At 42.0% G+C, this 17,408-nt stretch overlaps 1 protein-coding gene and 1 long non-coding RNA gene across 2 annotated transcripts in view; one reads left to right on the top strand and one right to left on the bottom strand.

Annotated features, from left to right (window-relative positions):
• The window catches only part of LOC122206598 (myosin-4-like), a 28,042-nt gene extending 15,116 nt beyond the window's left edge, over positions 1 to 12,926 (top strand). Inside the window, 23 exon segments of the mRNA XM_042915937.1 lie at positions 225 to 312; positions 440 to 557; positions 1,107 to 1,230; positions 1,322 to 1,458; positions 1,574 to 1,829; positions 2,521 to 2,763; positions 3,066 to 3,242; positions 3,447 to 3,592; positions 3,880 to 3,970; positions 4,057 to 4,446; positions 4,915 to 5,041; positions 5,509 to 5,627; positions 5,755 to 5,951; positions 7,178 to 7,361; positions 7,441 to 7,606; positions 7,708 to 7,832; positions 8,483 to 8,791; positions 9,356 to 9,559; positions 10,914 to 11,039; positions 11,127 to 11,297; positions 11,384 to 11,488; positions 11,593 to 11,688; positions 12,654 to 12,926. Coding sequence (XP_042771871.1) covers positions 225 to 312; positions 440 to 557; positions 1,107 to 1,230; positions 1,322 to 1,458; positions 1,574 to 1,829; positions 2,521 to 2,763; positions 3,066 to 3,242; positions 3,447 to 3,592; positions 3,880 to 3,970; positions 4,057 to 4,446; positions 4,915 to 5,041; positions 5,509 to 5,627; positions 5,755 to 5,951; positions 7,178 to 7,361; positions 7,441 to 7,606; positions 7,708 to 7,832; positions 8,483 to 8,791; positions 9,356 to 9,559; positions 10,914 to 11,039; positions 11,127 to 11,297; positions 11,384 to 11,488; positions 11,593 to 11,688; positions 12,654 to 12,806 — 3,852 coding nt within the window. The 3' untranslated portion in view covers positions 12,807 to 12,926.
• LOC122206603 overlaps positions 1 to 17,408 on the bottom strand; it is a 78,016-nt gene that overhangs the window by 10,881 nt on the left and 49,727 nt on the right. The window lies entirely within an intron of this gene.

Below are 17,408 nucleotides of genomic sequence, written 5' to 3'. Positions count from 1 at the left end.
CAAACCTTACAATATATGAAACATCTCCCTTCAAAGCTCCAAATCTAAAAGATCTAGCGTTGAACAAATTTCACATGAAATCAAACCCTCTCTGGAAGCAACTACTGTAGTCAGTTACATTGACTTTATTCATGAAATGGAGCCCATTAACTACAGATCCTTGATAGGGAGTCTCACGTAAATGCAACAAAAAACGATTTTAAAACTTTCCCTATGGTTCTCAGGAGAATTTGAACAAGCTGATGACCAACCTGAGGAGCACTCACCCCCACTTTGTACGCTGCATCATCCCCAATGAAACCAAAACTCCCGGTAAGACTCTTCTGACATCCAAGTAAGACTCCAGTGTGACTTCACTATTCTATAGACATACAGACAACACGTTTGTTTGCTTGCTTGTTTGTTTGTTTGTTTGTTTGTTTGTTTGTTTGTTTGTAAGGGGCCATGGAGCATGAACTTGTCCTGCACCAGCTGAGGTGTAACGGAGTGCTGGAAGGCATCCGCATCTGCAGGAAGGGATTCCCCAGCAGAATCCTTTATGCAGACTTCAAACAGAGGTTTGTGTCTCATTTTTTTCTCCCTTTCAATGTGCTAGTCCAGATCATTATTGCCATGCAATTCAAACATCTTTTAACTTTTCCCCGAAAACCGAAATTCTGGGGCGCCTGGGTGGCTCAGTCGGTTATGCATCTGACTCTTGGTTTTGGCTCAGGTCATGATCTCATAGTTTGTGGGATCAACCCCTGTGTCAGGGTCCATGCTGACAGTGCAGAGCCTGCTTGGGATTCTCTCTCCCCATCTCTCTCTGCCCCTCCCCTGCTCATGCTCGCTCTCTCTCTCTCTCTCTCTCTCTCCCTCTCTCTCAAAAGAAATAAATAAGCATTTTTTTAAAAAGAAAACTGAAATGCAATTATCAGAAAGAATGAAGCCTTGGTTTAGATTATACTGTTTTTAAACATATTTTCCCAAGGTTTATCTAAAGCACTGACTGCTTGATTATTTTAATGGAATTTTTTCCTCAAAACTCAGTCTATTATTTTTTCAATGATAGTTACTATGAGTTTTGGTAAGAAAAACAAACTTTCATATTCTTTAAATTCTGATAGATACAAGGTTCTAAATGCAAGTGCTATCCCAGAGGGTCAGTTCATTGATAGTAAGAAGGCTTCTGAGAAACTTCTGGGGTCTATTGATATCGACCACACCCAGTACAAATTCGGTCATACCAAGGTACCAATCTACCTAAATCTCTATCATAATTTCATCACCTTGGGACTTTCTCTTGAGTGGAAATGACATATCTCGCTTGTTCTTTGGCCAGGTTTTCTTTAAAGCTGGCCTGTTGGGAACTCTAGAGGAGATGCGAGATGAAAAGCTGGCCCAACTCATCACACGCACCCAGGCTGTGTGCAGAGGGTACCTGATGAGAGTAGAATTCAAGAAGATGATGGAGAGGAGGTGAGGGACCTCGTTCTCCACATTTTCATAGTTGAATCCGATGCAGTCATTACTTCTGTTGAGTGCCAGTCACTGCCCACATTCTTCTTCATTTCCATATTTGTTCTTCCTACAGAGAGTCCATCTTCTGCATCCAGTACAACGTCCGCGCCTTCATGAACGTCAAGCACTGGCCCTGGATGAAGCTGTATTTCAAGATCAAGCCCCTCCTCAAGAGCGCCGAGACCGAGAAGGAGATGGCCACCATGAAGGAAGAATTTGAGAAGACCAAGGAAGAGCTGGCGAAGTCAGAAGCAAAAAGGAAAGAACTTGAGGAGAAGATGGTAGCTCTGATGCAAGAGAAAAATGACTTACAGCTTCAAGTTCAATCTGTGAGCATTAATCCCTGCACAGCTCAGCCACTTCTTATCCTCCAAACGCTGCATAAGTAGATATGAAACATTTTTAGTTTAAGGTTTATAAATCAATGGTTTCCACTAAAATATGTGTTGTCACTGTTCATCCTTCAAAAATACTCAGACTCAGACCTGAAGAAGCAATAGACATGAAGTCACAAATTACGCTGCATATGTTCATATGCACATCCATACGTAGTATGGAAATCAGAGAGCAAAGTCATAAAGTTATCCAAAGATGTTTTCCTTCCTTTATAGAACCTTCTCTTAGATGAGACTGTTGTTTCCTTAGGGAATACATTGTGCATAAAATAGAAGTTATGCTGTTCTTACCAGGGTGAGGAAAAGGTTAAATTAAGGAACCCCTCAAACCTGAGAAAACCGAGTCCAAGAATTAACAACTGCCTTCCAAAGCAGCACAAGTGCAGATTTGGCCAAAGGGCTAGTTTTCCCGATTTGGTCTTCCACACATGGATATCTGGAGGAAACTGTTACTATACTTAATCAGTGGATTAAAATTACTAACATTTTGTCTACTGGACTTTTAAAAGTTGGCATATGTATTGACCAAACTGGTTGAGTCACTAAAGTATCCACCTTTTAATAAATTATTGTGTCTTTGCAGATATAGCTTATACAAATGGAAGTGTTTAATTTCCCCCATTAGGAAGCAGATGGCTTGGCTGACGCAGAGGAAAGATGCGACCAGCTGATTAAAACCAAAATCCAGCTGGAGGCCAAGATCAAAGAGCTGACTGAGAGAGCTGAGGATGAGGAGGAGATCAATGCCGAGCTGACGGCCAAAAAGAGGAAACTGGAGGACGAGTGTTCAGAGCTCAAGAAAGACATCGATGACCTTGAGCTGACCCTGGCCAAGGTTGAAAAGGAGAAACATGCCACAGAGAACAAGGTACAATCATGATCCATTTTAGAGGGTTTAAAAGTGCTAGCTTGTTACGGAAATACTTTAACTAAAAGTTTAATCTTAAAATCAATGAATATGAAAGAAAAGTACCATCATATATATGTCATCTTCACCATTTCTATCTAATTACCTTGACCCTTACCTCCCATATTTTTCAGCTATGGAGGCCTGGGTTAGCTTCTCGTCTCCATTTTCCATCTTAGGCTGACACTGTCCTAAGCTATTACCATGTTTTTTGTCAAGATGACGGGATGTCATTAACATTCTATAATCTGTTCAAATCTAAGGTGAAAAACCTCACAGAAGAGATGGCAGGCCTGGACGAAACCATCGCTAAGCTGACCAAGGAGAAGAAGGCCCTCCAGGAGGCCCACCAGCAGACCCTGGATGACCTACAGGCAGAAGAGGACAAGGTCAACACGCTGACCAAAGCTAAAACCAAGCTCGAGCAGCAAGTGGATGATGTAAGGGTGAAAAACACAGTATTTCCTCTTAAGATAAAACAAACAGTTGTGACATATGCCTTTCTCTGTGGGTTTGAAAATAATCATTAAAATTCCCATGCTATTTGGTGCATCTTTTAAAATTCTCCTGTGCATCTTTGGTGGCCAGTAACATATGGTTCAGTGCCTCAGGACTGAAATAAATAAAATACACTATAAATTTAGCTTGAAGGGTCTCTGGAACAAGAAAAGAAACTCCGCATGGACCTAGAAAGAGCCAAGAGGAAACTGGAGGGAGACCTAAAACTGGCCCAGGAGTCCACAATGGACGTCGAAAATGACAAACAGCAACTCGATGAAAAACTTAAAAAGTGAGCATGATATAGTTAAATTGTAATCTGCTTGTTGTCTGTCAATTCATCTGTCAATTCAGGCCAAATATATGTTTTAAAGATCTCCAAAATATTACTTTGGAGTACACATAAAAAAACAAATAATGGCATCTTTGACTTTTTATTAAATGAAAATGGTACAGTATTGACTTGTAAAACGTGTACTACTCATGTCCTCAACACAGCAGCATAAAGATATTCTACCATATGTGGCAGAGAGGACTGGTAAGAGAACTGACAGAGCTTATTTGTTGCTCCTCTGACAGGAAAGAGTTTGAAATGAGCAATCTGCAAAGCAAGATTGAAGATGAGCAGGCCCTCGCCATGCAGCTACAGAAGAAGATCAAGGAGTTACAGGTGAGTCACAACCTCCACCTCGTCCACATTATCACAGGAATCAAAACTGCCACGAGTTGCCATTAATGTTGCTGTGTCACCCTCAGGCCCGCATCGAGGAGCTGGAGGAGGAAATCGAGGCAGAGAGGGCCTCCCAGGCCAAAGCAGAGAAGCAGCGCTCAGACCTCTCCCGGGAACTGGAGGAGATCAGCGAGCGGCTGGAAGAAGCCGGCGGGGCCACTTCCGGCCAGATCGAGATGAACAAGAAGCGGGAGGCCGAGTTCCAGAAGATGCGCAGGGACCTGGAGGAGGCCACCCTGCAGCACGAAGCCACGGCGGCCACCCTGAGGAAGAAGCACGCGGACAGCGTGGCCGAGCTGGGGGAGCAGATAGACAACCTACAGAGGGTCAAGCAGAAGCTGGAGAAGGAGAAGAGCGAGTTGAAGATGGAGATCGACGACCTGGCCAGTAACATGGAGACCGTCTCCAAGGCCAAGGTTTTTATTAACTTGTCTCCTTTTCATTTTATAGAGTTTATATATGACTATATCCAATCTGTACGAACTTTCAATGTTATCTCATTTTACGTCTGTTAGGCATCACTCTATTGAAATGAATCACTTCAGTGTTCCTATCTTATTTGTAGAAACCACTTTAAATATTGTCACTATGACCACGAAAGAATGTAATTACAGGAAAAAAAATTTTCTCTAAAAACCATACTCTACAGGATACAGAATTTAAGTGATGCTCATATTTTCCAAAAGGAAATGACCTAATTTTCATAATCATATGTGTATTCATTTAGCCCAAATTATGTGCCTCTACATCCAAGGCACCATGCAGGGCTTTGGAGTAGATAGAAAAGTACATAAAACTCAGCTCCTTTCCACAAGTAGTTCTCTCCAAATCCAGACTCACAAATAAAAGTATCTGCTCTTCCCATTGCCTACTTCCCACCACAGGGAAACCTCGAGAAAATGTGCCACACACTGGAGGACCAGCTCAGTGAAGTGAAAACGAAGGAAGAAGAGCAACAGCGCCTCATCAACGAGCTGTCGGCCCAGAAGGCGCGCCTACACACAGAGTCAGGTCAGCAGGTGCACGGCCGATGCGCACAGAGGCCAAGAATGGAAGGCGGGCCTCCACTTGTGAGCGCCCACCGGATGCCCATCACTTCTCAGGCCACATGTGTCCAGGATCACTGATTTGTCATTCCTTCTCCTTTTTACTGGGAGATGGTAAAAAGTATGGTTCTAAGCTATAACTGGAAGAAAATTAAGCCCTGGACTGAGATATTTGCTGTCGTGGCATTACTAAAAAAAAATAATCTATTCATATATACACACATATATATATATATATATATATATATATATCTCCATCCTGAAATATCAAAGAAAGCTCACATTTAAAAAAAAGAAATAACACCTCAACCATATCAAAGTTCTTGAGTTATTCTTTTCATCATGGGATAAGAGTTCTGATGTTACAGCAGTCTGTAAACTAGTTGGCACCTAGAAAACAGAACTAAAGCTCTCATGTTTTGTCTTTCCCAGGTGAATTTTCACGACAGCTGGATGAGAAAGAGGCTCTGGTGTCTCAGCTATCACGAGGCAAACAAGCATTTACACAACAGATTGAGGAGTTAAGGAGGCAGCTGGAAGAGGAGTCTAAGGTGAGAATTTTCCAGCTGAGATTTCCAATCCCTCGAACTTTGCAGCATGACATACAACTGAGCTTCACTTAGAGAATATCAATGATCAGAACATAAACTTACAATGCACATTTTCTGGTTGGTTCAGGCCAAGAATGCGCTGGCCCACGCCCTGCAATCAGCCCGCCATGACTGTGACCTGCTGCGCGAACAGTATGAGGAGGAGCAGGAGGGCAAGGCTGAGCTGCAGAGGGCAATGTCCAAGGCCAACAGCGAGGTGGCCCAGTGGAGGACCAAATACGAGACGGATGCCATCCAGCGCACAGAGGAGCTGGAGGAGGCCAAGTACGGGGTCTTAGTGATGGGGACAGAAAGAGAAGTTTAAAAACAGTGAAGATAAAATAATGAAAGAAACAATATTCCAGACATGAAGATAGGTGAAAAATACCAGCCTATCTGATTACAGAGTGGTGGAAACCACCATTTTCTCTTTATAAACTGGTACATGTCCATTGAAGAAAGGGCCAAGACCACAGCCTTCCCCACAATCTCGTTTACTACAAAAATATCTTAAATTTCTTTCTAACAAAATGAACCAAAAATTATCAGCATATCCTTTACGAACTGAGTAGAATTTCCTTCAATATAAGAAAAAATGGAGACACTGAGGCTGTCTGATACATTATTATGAATATTATAATTAGCAATAATCAGTTTATCCCTACCTGGAGTATTTAGAAGTTCAGAATGAGACTATCATACTCTGTCATTATTTAACAACCAGTATCAATAAACTTATTCATTAATTATGTACAGTTTTAATGGAATAAAACTCATGGGAGTTACACATGGAAAGGCAATAATCATTATGTTCCCAGTGAAGGAAACTTCTCTATATTGGATATAGCTTGGTAGTTGTTAGAATTAAGCAGAATGAAGGGGTTTGGCAAGCATTTCCAGAGGGAGCACTCCAGATAAGAGCATGGGCTGGGGGAGGTTGTGAGTTAAGGGGGCTGGTGAAGGAAGGTATTTGGGGAAAATGTGATTATGGAATAATATTTATTGTCTGGGGCTTCAGACCCAGAACATTAGTCATTAATCATAGGCCCTCAGACATGTCACTTTGGGCCCCAGTTTCATCCATAAAGAGGACCATGTTAACACATGTTTTACGATGCTATTCAGCACTAGCATCTTTGAAGACATGCCTCCTGTTCACGGCCGTCACTTCGTCACCCTCTCACACCCTCACCTTGCTCACTCAGCTGAAGCGCTTACTCATTCTTCATCTCTCTCCCACACGCGCACACACATTACCATCACCATGCACACAAAAAGGCCTGGCTCGGGAGTATGTTTGGCAACCCCAGAGATAAAGAGTAGACTTCACTAGGGAGAATTAAAGAGACAAAATGGGTACTGAGAAGACATTTTAGGAAACCTTAACAATTTGTGGACACAGGAGCAAAAAATTCTTGGGGAAAACATGCTTTCCTAGTCAGCAGCTTTATTAAGTTCACTGTGGTGGCTTCAACTCTGCTCTTGGTGACCCGCACTGACCAACGTTTCAGGAAGAAGCTGGCCCAGCGGCTGCAGGATGCGGAGGAACAGGTGGAGGCCGTGAATTCCAAATGTGCCTCTCTGGAAAAGACAAAGCAGCGGCTCCAGAACGAAGTGGAGGACCTCATGATCGACGTGGAGAGAACAAACGCGGCCTGCGCGGCCCTGGACAAGAAGCAGAGGAACTTCGACAAGGTGGCCCACAATGACCAGCTTCTTGGGGGAAAGTGGCCTGACTCTTGATTACAGAGGCTTAGTTCTGATGTACTTCCAGGTCCTGGCAGAGTGGAAACAGAAGTATGAGGAGGCTCAGGCTGAACTTGAGGCCTCCCAGAAGGAGTCCCGCTCTCTCAGCACTGAGCTGTTCAAGGTCAAGAATGCCTACGAGGAATCCCTGGATCACCTGGAAACCCTGAGGCGAGAGAACAAGAACTTGCAGCGTGAGTCTTTGTAATTCTTCTCCTTCCAAAATGGCAGGGAGGCATCTTTTCAAGTTTTCATTTTTCTCAACTGAATTTGGTGTTTTACTATGAACCTACAGAGGAGATTTCTGACCTGACGGAGCAGATTGCGGAGGGGGGAAAGCATATCCATGAATTGGAGAAAGTAAAGAAACAAATAGATCAAGAGAAGAGTGAACTACAGGCTGCCCTGGAAGAAGCAGAGGTACATGTTTCGTTTGCTCACTTATGCCTTATAAATAAATGGAAAAATTAATAGCAACTGAGATCTGTCATGTGGTAAAGCTGCAGGGGATAACTCCTTAATTCAGTGAGAAATACTGAATTTCCTTGGGAATGCAGAACAGGCTAAATTAAGATGTATGAAAGTTTGTGCATTTTTTAACGCCTTCAAGAAATCATCATAATGTGCAGAACAAACAACAACAAGCTCTTCAGGTATCAATTGGGAAACATCATCAAAAAGACGTGACACCCACTGACCTCCCCTGTCCTTGGAATGTGGGTTCCGCTTGCCTTTCCTGCTCCCAGGGGCTGCTCCACAAACAGCCTTGAGACAGTGGTGTGGTGTTGAGAACACCTAGACGGTACACGTGACTAAATCCACTGATGGCCTCTTTGTAAACTTTTAAAATTTTGTGGGCAGAGGCACGATTCATTCTGCTTCCTGCCATTCAAGACAAGCCTCTTACCCAAGTCACTTTGCTATTATTAAATAGCCACTACCAAGCTGGAGTGGCCTGCCTCTTTCTTTGGTCTCTCCCTGCCCTCCCAAGGGCCAGTTGCAGATTATACCTGGGAAGATCCTGAGGGGGTTGAGAACCAAGAGTAACCTAGATGTTGCTTTTTAAAAAGGGATCTCTTGAGCACGAAGAAGGCAAAATCCTTCGCATCCAGCTAGAGTTAAACCAGGTGAAATCTGAGATTGATCGGAAAATTGCTGAGAAAGATGAAGAAATCGATCAGCTAAAGAGGAACCATCTCAGAGTGGTGGAGTCAATGCAGAGCACCCTGGATGCTGAGATCAGGAGCAGGAACGATGCCCTGCGGATCAAGAAGAAGATGGAGGGAGACCTCAATGAAATGGAAATCCAGCTGAACCACGCCAACCGCCAGGCTGCAGAGGCAATAAAGAATCTTAGAAACACACAAGGAATACTGAAGGTACACTGGGATAAACACACATGGTGTCATGCAGTCAAGGTGTAACTGTGCAATTTATATGCCGTAAACCTAAATAATATGGTAATCAGTTGAAAATTTACACTGCTGAAAAATACACAGCTGAAAAATAGCTTGCTTCTGGAAAAGTCAAAGAAAAGTTCACTTTGTCAGCTGAAGACACTGCACAAATCACTTTATAGGAACCTCATTTGTATAATGTATATAAGTATATACACATATTTTTAAAATACATATATCTACACTTGTTTAATATATGTAAAACAACATCATTAGAGTAGCTCATCTCTGAGGATGCTTTCTTGATCCAAAATTTTGTAGCTTTGGCCATGGTATTTTTTTATGATTCACAATCTAAAATATAACATCATGTTCTTTTGAGTAGATCTGCTACCCTAGGCTACAGAGAATGTCATTAAAGGGACTTTCTCATTTTTTCTCTCTAACCATACTCTAAGTTATTGAGAACAAGATGTGTCGATGACCCGAAATTTGTATTCACTTTCATTGGAACATGAGTAAGAGTCTTTGCCTCTTTCTGTGCAGGACACTCAGCTACATCTGGATGATGCCGTCAGAGGCCAGGAGGACCTGAAGGAGCAGCTGGCCATGGTGGAGCGCAGGGCCAACCTGCTGCAGGCTGAGGTCGAGGAGCTGCGGGCGACCCTGGAGCAGACGGAGAGGAGCAGGAGGGTGGCCGAGCAGGAGCTCCTGGATGCCAGTGAGCGTGTGCAACTCCTGCACACCCAGGTGAGGTTCAGGACTATGGCTGAGCAAAGGCACTTCCTGAAGTTGAAGACAATCTGAGGGGATAAGCTTGTTTTTAAGTAAGGAGTAACCCTGGCCAGGGTCCTTCGTGAAGTTCTGGAGAATGCACATTACTAAGACATACTGGGAAGTGGGGGCGGGCCTAGCCAGCTCACAAGTGTATTTGTAGGCTGCCATAATCATGCTGATTAGAAAAAATTTAGGGTTCTAGAAACTTTCGTAAGGAAAGCACAAAAGGCGATCTGCTAATAACCATACATATGACATTAGTGGCCATCTTGTCTTTTGCAACTCTAAGCTGCAAATAGATAAGCAAATAAAATAGAGGAGAAAGAATAAGCCACCAAGTAATTTTGTGTGTCCCAGACACACATAAAAGCTAACTACATGAAATATAAAAAGAAGCTCTTAAGTTCAAATTCACAGAGGCCATCATTACTGCTAGTCAGCATTTGTTGTTTATAATGGATGTGCTAAATAAATGGTGGTAGAGCCTCATGATGGCTAATAAGGAGCCATTACAGTATGCATTTACTGCCATGGAAAGATGTTCACAATATACTAAGTGAAAACAGCAACTTAAACATAATATATAAAGCATGATCATTTTTGTAAAAAATATATAGGATAAACAAAAGTATTATCAATGCTTATCTCTGGGTAGGGAGAGTATAACAATTATTCTTTACCTCTTATTTTGCTAATTTGTATGTTCTTTTTTGTAACAAACATATATTACTACATACTTTTTAAAAACTGCAATATAAGTAAATAGCCATCATGGAAACGTTAAAATCACGTAGGACAAATAATTTTAAATTCAAATTAAAATGCAGTGTTTTTCATACTCATGCTTAGTATCCTTGAGTTGATTAAATACATTTAAATACCATCAAGTTTTCCAAAACATAACAGGTCCTTTGTTAATTTTTGTACCAATAATGATGCTATTTATGTACTTTAAATATGAAGCCAACCACATGTGAATAAACAACTAAAAATCAGTAATCCATTTTCCATGAGCCACAGCACTTTACATTTTTTTTCCTGGCTCGCAGTTGTGCTTCATGCTTACAGGCAGCCAATGGTAATTGTTGAACATCTTTGGCATCAAAAATCAAATTTTACCTTAGAATTTAAGAAAATATTCATTAACAGAAGTATGGGTGAATAAGAAGAGAAGGCATAACTTAGAGTCAACTTTTCATTTGATTTTTATGCTGAAATTTTCTTGGATCACTAATTTTTGCCTGTATACACTAATAAAAATGATAGTATAAACAGAATATAATTAAATGTGCTTCCCCCCCTCCTTTTTCTTATTAATTTGAAACAGAACACCAGCCTGATCAACACCAAGAAGAAGCTGGAGACAGACATCTCCCAGATCCAGGGAGAGATGGAAGACATTGTCCAGGAAGCCCGCAACGCAGAAGAGAAGGCCAAGAAGGCCATCACGGATGTGAGCAGAGGGCAACACGGTGGTGCTCGAACTTGAATCCCGATGCGCCAGCCCAGCTCTCAACCGGTTTTGTTTCACTGCTAACAGGCGGCCATGATGGCCGAGGAGCTGAAGAAGGAGCAGGACACCAGCGCCCACCTGGAGCGGATGAAGAAGAACCTGGAGCAGACGGTGAAGGACCTTCAGCACCGTCTGGACGAGGCTGAGCAGCTGGCCCTGAAGGGCGGGAAGAAGCAGATCCAGAAACTGGAGGCCAGGGTGGGTGTCCATCAGTTCATTCAGTTCCTGACCTGTTCGTGCAGCCAGTTACAGCCAAATTGCTAAACACCTTTTTTCTCTTCCAGGTGAGGGAGCTTGAAAATGAGGTAGAAACTGAACAGAAGCGCAATGTGGAGGCTGTCAAGGGTCTCCGCAAACATGAGAGAAGAGTAAAGGAACTCACTTACCAGGTGACCTGCCTTTCCATATTTCTCAGGCTCACTTGCTTTCAAGAGAGTGAAAATAATGCGTTGTTTTCAAATAACAACACTATTTGCTGCCTCTTACATTTCAGACGGAGGAGGACCGCAAGAATGTTCTCAGGCTGCAGGACTTGGTGGACAAATTACAAACCAAAGTTAAAGCTTACAAGAGACAAGCTGAAGAGGCCGTGAGTATCTGCGTAATGAGACAGAAAAGTCCAGAGCAGGTCCAGGTTTCGGGGAGTCTGAAGTTTATAGAATTTAAGAGTCTTTCTTTAAGGCAAAGAATATAAAATCAGGTCTGAAAATGAGTATTTGGAATGAAAATAAATTTACCACTAATTACTGAAGCCTTAGATTCAGGTTCATTTCTTCTGAGACCTCTTTAAGCAATTTTCCAGACATGTTAGTATAGAAATGCTTCTTGGTTACAACCTACTTCCCTATCTAGAACACTCTGCCACTCCCAGAAATCTCCAGCACTCACAGGGTCTGTGCAAATGAGGGCTCTGAAGTCTAAGCTCTGCTGAACAAACTTCACAATAAATCCATCAGAACATTTCCTTTTCATTTGGCTGCTTTCTCATCTTGTTATCTTTCTCCTCCTGTTAAATTCAGAAACTTCCCTTAAGATTCTCTGCACCCAATAGTACCACTGTGTCTACTTTTTTAATTTATTTATTTATTATGAGAAAGAGAGCACAAGCAGCAGAGGGGACAGAGAGAGAGAGAATCCCAAGCACACAGGGCTCAATCCCACCAACTGTGAGATCATGACCTGAGCCAATATCAAGAGTCGGATGTTTAACAGATTGAGCTGCCCAGATGCCCCGACTGTGCCTACTTTTTCAAGTTTGTCTCATAGAATCAGATTCCCGCTACTTTGATCTCCTTGTTGACATTATAGCATCTTAAGTTTTCCAGGACACTCTTTCCAGTGAAAAAGCCCAAGGGTTTGTTAAGCCCACTCATTCACAGAGGCGAGCATGTGGGATGCCCTACCCCCAGATAAGTACATGACCAAACAATAGAACTTTTTGTTTTCTCACTTATGAAGCAAATCCATCAGTAGCTGCTTCTAGAAGTAAAGAAGGCAATGAGAATCCAAAAATGTCAAACTTTCTTGTTCTCTCAAATGCATTTCTTTTCTCAGGAGGAACAATCCAATGTCAACCTCTCCAAATTCCGCAAGCTCCAGCACGAGCTGGAGGAGGCCGAGGAACGGGCTGACATTGCCGAGTCCCAGGTCAACAAGCTGCGGGTGAAGAGCCGGGAGGTCCACACAAAAATCATAAGTGAAGAGTAATTCATTCTTATGCTGAAAGGTGACCAAAGAAATGCGCAAAATGTGAAGTTCTTTGTCACTGTCACATGTCACTGTAGCATTAAGGCAATAAAATCTGCAGAGAATTTTGCAATCTAAAAATATATGTCTCTGTTAATCACAAGTTCTGTAGAACTATCAGAACTAATTCATTTATTCTACATTTGTTAAGCGCTTACTGGGCAATCAAAGATGATGACAAACATGAGTGTGGTCAGTGAACCAACTTGAATAGAAGGCAAATGAAATGCAGTTCCCCGAAAGGATACAAAGGTGCTCAGTGCACCCTCAAAACCATTCACCCAATTTTACTAACTACCAAGTATGTGTCTGTACAGAAATGGGCACCACGGATATCACAAATGTCCCCCCCCTTGCAGGAGATCAAGCCAGTAGGACAACAACAATTAACACAGCTCTTAAAAGATGAGTAGATGGTTATCGGGTGAAAGAGAAATGGAGCTGGTCATTCTAAGAAGAGAAAACGAGCATGAGATTTCAGAGTGGTTTAAGCATAGGCTCCGTGAGCAAGGGCCTCAGTCAGCAAGGCCTGACTATGAAGGGACCTGACTCGTGTGGTGCTGACGAATCAGGATATGCATCAACCTGGAGAAGTTTCATGAGGAGGAGAGTTGACACATTTCCGGTGAGGATGGAGTAGGAGAGGAAAGACCAGAGCCTGGAGAGACTGTTGAGGCTGCTGAAATGGTCCAGATTAGAGATGACAGGGATGGAAATGAACAAAAATGCAGAGTGCAAGCAGGCCTCCAATACTGGTCTAAAGAAAGGGCCGGAAGAGCAGTGAAGAAGTAACACAGTTTCATGGCATTCAAAACTCCCAGCTACTCTGTGATTACAGATTCTATTTCTTTTTAGGGGAGATTCTCTTCCTCTGAACCCCTCCAAGAAAACGGACAGAACTTCTTAGATAAATCCTCCTATTGACCTAATTTCTACATACAATTCTGCTTACCAAACCCAAAGAGCCTGATTTTTCTCAGTACCATGCATATTTTAAGGAAGAATCAGAAAGGGAATTTCCTATTAATATCAAAAAGAATGTGACTGAAATATACCATAGCCATTGCCAGAGTGGTCTTTTCTTTGATACTTTTTTAAAGCTCGCAATTTGGCTTCACTGTGTAGCTATTTTAAAAAATAAGACAGTAGTGCTCACTTCGGCAGCACATATACTAAAAAATAAGATAGTAGAATCCCAATTTATTCATTTAAAGTGGTGGATATCCCTTTCTAATGAGGTGGCTGCTTCAAGGAATCTCCTTCCCCAGTGTGGGAATCCTAATTAGTAATGAAAAGACTGCTTGCTTCATAAGAAGAGGATTTAAGAGCGGTGAAAAATAATAAGGAATATTTGACTTAGGCCATGATGAAGACTAATGAAATAACCTGCCTAAGGTAGGCAGACATTTATTAGCAAATTTTAATTAAACTCTGTAGAGTTAACCTATTGACCTCAAAAGCCCAGGGCAATTGCTTTATTATTCTGTCTCCTAACTATTTAAATAATTGCTCATGTAGAGAATTGGGAGTGGATTTCATTATATATGGGTCAATTATCCTGGGGTCTCTGATTAAAACAGCAAGGATTTTAAGAGTCACAGATACTCTGGTTAATATTCTTCCTCATCTTCCTCACAGATTAGATATTTACAGGCTAATTTCCTTATCTCTCACAACAAAAGCACACATGAAAATCCAGAAATGCTTATAACACCCTTGTCTTTCCTTTAAATGAAATGAGGGACCATTGAGACTTGGGAACTGTTCATAACCTACTGATGCCGGATTTGAGGACCCAAATGGGATGCATGCAGTGGGGAGGCAGGAGACCATCTCCGAGAACAACTCTGAATTAGGAACAAGGGAGGTAGTTTACGTCAACTCCTCCCTGATGGCAACACTAAGACTTCCTGTGATGGGGAGAAACAGACTGGAAGAAGATTATGGACTGCCACACGGGGCAACTGTCAGGTAACCTAACGGGTTAGATAAACCCACTTCAAGCGCATAAGCGGTTAACTAGACAGACATAGCCATGCCCTAGCATTTTTGGTATCCAGCCAGGAATCATTACACTAAAAAAATCTCAGGATCTATAACAAGGCCAGATTCTTTCCTTCTCTATCTTCCGAGGACTTAAAGACCATGGTTACTTAAAGCAAATACTGGTACCACTGACATACTGATACTCGAAAATACCATGAAACCTTTTTTCCAACTCCATTCATAACCACACAGATAGCAAGAACAGAAGAAATCTCATGATCCCTCTCCATTACCTCCCCTTCTCTTTCATATCTAAATCTCCCACTGTGAGACTGAAATCTTCAGCATCCCAAAAGATATGGACTTTTCTAACCTCCTATTACATTGGAAATGCACTAATCTCCACTAACACCTCAGCTGGAATTACTGGCTAATCAACTAAGAAAGCATCTAGAGAAAAAAGTGTCTTGAAACGTGCCTGAAGGGAGAGAAAGGGGGAGACTTTAAAAATGTCTCTACAAAAACCATTTGCCCAAAACTTAGGGCTGCCCCTGGGGATCAGGACGCCTGGCACCCTCCTCGTGCGTCTATGGATTACGTGAACCACCCCCCCCCCCAACATCAGGACTCTGGTATAGCCTGAATCAGAACCATCTGGAGGGCACCCTAAACACCCAGATTAAGGATCCCCACCTCCTAAGCTTCTAACTCATTAGGTCAAAGGTGGGGCCCAAGAATTTGCATTTTTACCAAGTTTCCAGGTGATGCTGACGTGGCTAGTCCAGGATAATAGTCTGAAAACCACAGCTCTACATTATCACCAAAATTTTCCAAAAAGGAAATTATACATGATATCTATAGTCCTGCATTTATACCTATAAATTCAGTCAAACCTCTCTGAGCCTCAGTTTCTTCATCTGTAAAATGAAAACACTGAGCTAAATAATCACTAAAATCCAATCGAAATGCCTTAGAGTCAAAGCTGGACAGCACCGTCAGTAATAATGGTACAATCATGGAGTGCCTAGGTGGCTCACTCGGTTAAGCGTCTGACTTCGGCGCAGGTCATGATCTCACAGTTCGTGAATTCGAGCCCTGCATCTATATCCGTACTGACAGCTCAGAGCCTGGGGCCTGCTTCAGATTCTGTGTGTGTCTCTCTCTCTGCCCCTCCCCTGCTCATGCTCTCTCTGTCTCCCAAAAATAAACATTGAGATTTTTTCTAAAAAATCATGATATAATCACAGTACATTTGTGGGACTCTGATTTATTTGCAAAATGCTTCCACATACACTTTGTCAGTTACTGGATACTCACGACTATGTGAGACAGACTCCTTTTGGAGACGGAGGTACAAAGAGAATCATGGTTTGTCAAAAGTTGTATAACTAATATATGATAAAGCCAGACTGAGATCTTCTAGCTCTTCATCCTGGGAAGTAATGCACGGCCCCGGACTTTCACCCTAGCTGATCAAGGGAAGATTCTGAGGACAGTCTTTGCCTAGAAACAAGGTCAGTAATCCGTCATTTCACTGGAGGAGAGAAGGCTCTCTACTCTTTACCTGGACATCCACATAGCTTGCTCCTTCACAGCTGCAGGATTCTGGATTATTACACCTTAATCCAGAGGCCTTCCTTGGCTACTCAGTATCAAAAGGCAACCCTTTTTCCCCTCTCCTGCCAATTACACCTCTTATCCCCTTGATTTACTTTAAATCTGTCCATGCAACCACTTGACTATCTGACCACTTGACTACTATTTTAGTATCTGTCTCCCTCTACTAAAATATAAGCTCCACATGGGCAGGATGTTTGTTCACTGTTCAGTGTCCAATGAGTAGAATACTGCCTGCCATGTAACAAGTGCTCAAGAAATATTTGTGGGACACATAATAATTTAATAAGAACTTAATCTGTGACACACACTGGGCTAGGTATTTTATATATACCATCCAAAAAAAAAAAAAATCCTAAAGCAAAGGATACTTTAATGCCTTTTTCTCAGTAATTGATTTTTTAAGAATCAGTAAGGATTTCCAGGATTTCTGTTTCCAGGAAAATGGAGTTGACCTAATTTCCCTATTCCTCCCACTAAGTACAACTAAAACCCCTGGACATTATATATCAAACTAACATAAAAGATTCTGAGTGGTGGAGAGAAGATGGACCAGGTAAGTTCCCTGCTTCATATGCCCGGGACTCGGAGTTGAAAAAGAAGACAACACAAACACCGATGGGTATAGACAAAAAGCCCCATAAAAAGCCTACTCTCTCCAGCCAAAGGACAAAATATGGACAGCCTACTAGCAAGGCTGGTTTAACATTCGAAGCCCATCATACTCACAGAATAAAAGTGAACATTATCTGATCATCTCAATGCATCACAGATGTGGTACAAGAATTTCATAATATCCAGCACACATTCATGATTAAAAATAGAAAAACTCTCAGAAAACTAGCAATAAAAGAGGACTTTTTCAACCTACATAACAGGCACCTATCAAAAAAAAAAAAAACAGCATAGCTAAAATATTATGTTTCATGATGAAACAGTGAAGACTCCCTACCTAAGACT

The sequence above is a fragment of the Panthera leo genome, chromosome E1 (assembly GCF_018350215.1).
Source record: "Panthera leo isolate Ple1 chromosome E1, P.leo_Ple1_pat1.1, whole genome shotgun sequence".
Lineage (NCBI taxonomy): Eukaryota > Metazoa > Chordata > Mammalia > Carnivora > Felidae > Panthera > Panthera leo.
The sequence above is the reverse complement of the archived record's forward strand: the minus strand, read 5'-3'. Positions and strand labels throughout refer to the sequence as shown.